The 4,978-nt window shown below is 42.1% G+C and overlaps 1 protein-coding gene across 2 annotated transcripts; it reads left to right on the top strand.

Moving 5' to 3' along the window:
• The first annotated feature begins 681 nt into the window (after positions 1 to 681).
• LOC120679052 (probable uridine nucleosidase 1) lies at positions 682 to 4,735 on the top strand. 2 transcript variants are annotated; one of them, XM_039960538.1, is made up of 9 exons: positions 682 to 1,129; positions 2,404 to 2,519; positions 2,597 to 2,656; positions 3,126 to 3,308; positions 3,405 to 3,509; positions 3,585 to 3,681; positions 3,763 to 3,870; positions 3,993 to 4,128; positions 4,348 to 4,735. In XM_039960538.1, the coding sequence occupies exons 1-9, from the start codon at positions 1,066 to 1,068 to the stop codon at positions 4,454 to 4,456; spliced, it is 978 nt and encodes a 325-aa protein (XP_039816472.1). In that variant the 5' UTR covers positions 682 to 1,065; the 3' UTR covers positions 4,457 to 4,735. The 2 variants fall into 2 exon arrangements, with proteins under 2 accessions (XP_039816472.1, XP_039816473.1); XM_039960539.1 differs by lacking the exon at positions 3,993 to 4,128 and having other exon boundaries at positions 695 to 1,129.
• The last annotated feature ends 243 nt before the right edge of the window (positions 4,736 to 4,978 follow it).

Here is a 4,978-nt window from a genome sequence, read left to right as displayed (position 1 = left end):
ACGGGACGACATTGAATTCAATTGAGTAGTTCGATAGCGTTGTGTGGCGTGTGCTGATGATGCTATAATCTAGTTGGCCTGTGTTGCTCTGTAGTTTTTTCTATTTGTTGTGTGCCAGCTTCATCTGCTTTTTAGTATAATTGACAGCTCTCCTACTTGATTTGTTTCAAAAGAAAAGAATATCCAACTACCAATGAATGAAAATATTAGATTTAATACTAGTTTATCTAAACAGGTTTGTCAAGATATTAAAATTAGAGCAAAAGTGTGAATGCTAATGGATGCTAAAGTTTAGCACTCGATTTTAGCCTAGGATCGGATGGATATCCTTGTCGTGCATACTAATCGAATATCTGCTGATCCGTTTGTTCCCATTAACTGGCAACAAAATCTCGTTAGAAGCGATGCATGATCTTCCATTATCCCAAATAAGTTTTCGATGCTTCTGCTAGAGATCGAGGACGCCAATGCAAGAAAAAAAAAGTTTCTTAATTCGATTCCAAGGCTGGGTCTACTAGATACCACAATGCTGCATGATACTTATGTGGAGGCTCGCCCATCACCTTTTCCCCCAACCTCTTCTTTGTTTGCTATGGATATGGAGTAGTAGTAATAATTATAAGTAATAAATTATCCGACTCTAATGATCGTCATCATCATCTCCACGTCCTGACTGACGACACCGCCTACTTCTCGTCACCCCCCACTGGCACTGCAACTCCGACTCGTCTTCCTCCTTGTCTCGTCTTCGGCTTCGTCTCATCTTAGACTATAAAGCAAGCCAAGCCTCCTGTCCGGACAAGAACAAGAGGAAGGCCAAAAGGGAGCCAAAAAGGCCAGGCCAAAAGGCAGAATCCACGAGACGAGACCACGAGAGAGAAGCAGGAGGGAGGAGAGGAGAGTTTGCGTCCCTCCACTTGCCATCTCCCCTACTCTCCCGCTTCGCGCTCTTCGTCATCTTCCTCTTCCTGCGCTTGGGGGCTCTCCATTCCAGGTCCAGGGTTCAGATTCAGATTGGGGCGCCGCCGCAGTCCTACCGTGCTGCTCTCCCTCACGACGACGAGGATGGGGCAGGACGGCCACCAGATCCGCCGCCACAAGCTCATCATCGACACGGATCCCGGCATCGGTGCGTCCCCGCTTCCAATTCAACTCAGCCTTTAAGTTGCGTCCGCTTAAAGCTTCGATTTTTCCTCTTCTCGATCCACATCTGTTTCGATTTTTGTTTTCTTCTTCTAATGAATTCGTAGCCAACTCCCAACAACAATGGAGTTGTTGTGGAGACAGACACAGGGAACATACAACAAACAGACTGTAGGATAGGGTGCCAGCACCAGCAATTTCGTTTCTTGTTCCAATCCCATGTCAGTATACTGCCATCTAGAATCTTTTTTAACTCTACTCGCACGTGACGAGGAGATGATGATGGGTAATTTTGGACCTTTGGGATCCTTCCTAATCCTACCCGTCGATGAAAACGATGCTGTCATGACACCCACCAACTCGATCACCACGTGTCATCTTCTCTACCGAGTAATCAATCACTCTAGAGTAGTGTGGTAATAAAGCTGCAATCTTGGTTCGCTAATCTGCTATTTTACAGTGCTGGCCTGTCCCTGTCCTAGTAAATTTTGCAGCCTTGGTCATGCTGCCATGATTTCCGGTAGACACACCTGCTAGTTGCTACAGCCTCACAGCAAAGTAACTCATGGATGCTATATGAGGGAACCCATACTGTGACATGTGACAGTTGTAATTGTGCCTAATGGCAATGATCCTGTCGTCGAAAAGTGTCATCACACACAACCTGTCTGTTTGCTCCTAGCCCAATCATATTGCTGAACATGTTGCCGTATGGGAGTGACACACTGTCAAGTCAGTATATGAACTGATACACTAGTACATAGTATATCAGAATCAGACATGGTGAACTGTCACAAGCAATTTCGGCTTGTTGACTGCATAATCGATATGCCTATTTGATATAGTAGTAATACTATCCCTGAGTGGTTACGTGAGCTTAACATTGCCAAGTAAGCTTCTTTCATTCAGGTTCTGAATAATCTATCCAAATTAATAGCGAAGTTTCAAGGATGACTAAATAATCTTACGTCTTTGGTCTTCCTGGCAATCCAAACTTAACCTATTAAGACTAAACAGTCAATGACATGACTAACAGATTTAGAGCTCGAATACTAGTATGCATTATTTGCAAATGCTACACTGACTTCAAATTTTGAGAGACGAGAACTGAAAGGTTGTCTTGTCGTATCCCATATTCATTTGTAGTAATATCTGAATTCTTTACTGTAAATCTTGTTCCCAGAATGCATTCGAGTTGTGACTTGTGAGGAATTGATATACCACTCTCACTGTCTGTTCTCTCCACATTCCTATTTCTAGATGATAGCATGGCAATCCTAATGGCGTTCAGAGAACCAAGCGTGGAAATCATTGGGTTGACGACCATATTTGGCAACGTCAGCACGGAGGGTGCAACACGTAATGCGCTGTTGCTGGTGAGAATTTGAGATGATTGAATTTTGTTTCATTACTTTCTTGGATTTGCTAACTGTGTTGAATTTTACATCGACAGTGTGAGAGAGCAGGGCATTCTGAAGTTCCAGTAGCAGAGGGAAGCCCTGAGCCCCTAAAGGTGCGATAGTTCATGATATTCCAGTGTATCATTTTCATGACAACTGCAAGAAACTTGCTACTCTTTCCAAACAAATCTGAACTTCACTACTTGACCTTGGTTTACATTTCATATTATCAATTTAAAATGTCTGAAACCTCTGATGCAATCTGCATCCATCAAAAGAGATTAGATAAGGTTAAAGTTTAACACTACAACAAAGTTTTCTTTTTAATTTTTTGGAGGGAAGCACCTGATACAATACATTTTATTTTATGCTGGTGTGTGTTAGGGCCTAATGTAGCCATCTATTTTCTTTAATAATACAACACACATCTTTCGCTTTTTGGTACTTGTTACATGTAGCATGAGCCTCACATTTTACCTGTAACAATACTATGGTACTTGCTAAGTTATTATAGTATAGTTCCAATCCACATAGCACTGCATTTATTTGGATGAACTGAATGATCGATACTTTATGTTTTAGGGAGGAAAACCCCGTATTGCTGATTTTGTTCATGGGTCAGATGGCATTGGGGATCTGTTTCTTCCTGAACCCACTACTAAGAAGGTTGAGGAAAGTGCTGCTGAGTTCTTGGTCAATAAGGTCTCTGAGTTTCCTGGAGAGGTCTCTGTACTCGCTTTGGGGCCCCTGACAAATGTAGCATTGGTATGCTTACAAGCTACAGTCATAGGATTAAACCTATTTATTGTGCAGTCTATGCTCTGCTATATGTTATAGCTCAGTGTCTCTGTTCTTGCTTAGGCTGTCAAAAGAGACCCTTCCTTTGCAAGCAAGGTGAAGAAAATAGTTGTACTGGGTGGAGCTTTCTTTGCGGCAGGAAATGTCAACCCTGCAGCCGAAGCAAATGTATGTTAACCTACTGCATTGTACTTGAGCAGGAAACTACCTTAAGTATTAAACCTTGATTGCATAACTATGCAGATCCATGGAGATCCAGAAGCAGCTGATATAGTTTTTACCTCAGGAGCAGATATTGTTGTGGTTGGCATTAACATAACGACTCAAGTCTGCTTTACAGGTTTGGTCATTGATACTCTGATCTGTTTATATCAAGTTCAGGGGTTAACTATATTCACCATGTGAGGTTCTGTTGTTTTAGATGAGGATCTCTTGGAGCTAAGAAACTCGAAAGCGAAGCATGCACAGTTCTTGTCCGATATGTGCAAGTTCTACAGGGATTGGCATGCCAAGTCTGATGGTTTCCACGGTACATGAAAATAATCTGTTTTTGTTATGCTTTTGCCAAGTACCACTGGATCTGAACCTCACCCCCCCCCACCCCCACCCCGACCCCCACACACTTGTGACCTAATTTTGTGATCTGTATAGGAATTTTCCTTCATGATCCTGTGAGCTTTATGGCTCTAGTTCATCCTGAGTACTTCACGTTCAAGAAGGGTGTGGTGAGAGTGGAGACCCAGGGCATTTGCACTGGTCACACTTTGATGGATCAGGGATTGAAAAAGTATGCCACTCTACTATTTCTGCATATCTCAAATGATTGACCTATCTAAAGATTTTGAGTTTCAACATCCTTGCATATGCATCAATATGATTTAAATTTCACCAAGTTACTTTAGAAGTCTTGGAATTAGCAAACCTTAGTAAAAGTTATCCCAGAGGGTCAATATGTTTCAGCATATTTGACAGTTGTTTCTTACTGCTTGTTCCCATTATGGCGCAGGTGGAATTCAGAGAATCCATGGTCAGGCTATAAACCGATTTCAGTCGCATGGACTGTGGATGTGCCGAAGGTTATCAGCTTTATAAAGAAGCTGCTCATGGCACCATGAGAAATTGCAACCATTTAAAAATGCCCTCGCTTTCTAATGTCCAAGAAAATTTGACAAATACAGACAGAGCCCTCTATCCCAGCTGCCTTGTAATTAGTTGCTGGACAGCAGGAAGCTTTCTTCAGTGTTCTGAGAAACATGGGAAGCTTCCTTGTGAAAGGTTATTGAAAGTAAATTCTGCATAGGACAGCATTGTTCCATTGTTTCACGTATTTGTACCATTAATACATTCTGAGTATGAAATGAAGTTTCCCGCATGCACCGCATACTTTTCTCAAAGCTCTCTGTCCTAGAGGCAAAGAAAATGAGTAGTTTGGCTTGACTCAGCACTATTTTAAATTTGAGCTGCCAATCGGAGTCATTCTTAGGAGTAAATCATGTGAAGCAAAGCGCCAACAAGGCATATGGCAAGCTGTGCAGAACATCATTGAGCACCACACTACTTTCTAATGATTGGTATGCCTATCAATTTCATTGTCACTGCAGAGTGCAGACAGAGGTTACAGATGCTTTTCATTGTAA

Source organism: Panicum virgatum, chromosome 6N (assembly GCF_016808335.1).
Source record: "Panicum virgatum strain AP13 chromosome 6N, P.virgatum_v5, whole genome shotgun sequence".
NCBI classification, from domain to species: domain Eukaryota; kingdom Viridiplantae; phylum Streptophyta; class Magnoliopsida; order Poales; family Poaceae; genus Panicum; species Panicum virgatum.
Note: the sequence above shows the minus strand (reverse complement) of the source record. Positions and strands in the feature narration are given on the sequence as shown.

Coding starts and splice junctions, on each gene's coding strand:
- LOC120679052 (XM_039960538.1), top strand. CDS start 1,066: ATGGGGCAGGACGGCCACCAGATCCGCCGCCACAAGCTCATCATCGAC. Junction 1,130..2,403: donor CGACACGGATCCCGGCATCG/GTGCGTCCCCGC, acceptor TCCTATTTCTAG/ATGATAGCATGGCAATCCTA. Junction 3,871..3,992: donor CAAGTCTGATGGTTTCCACG/GTACATGAAAAT, acceptor TGATCTGTATAG/GAATTTTCCTTCATGATCCT.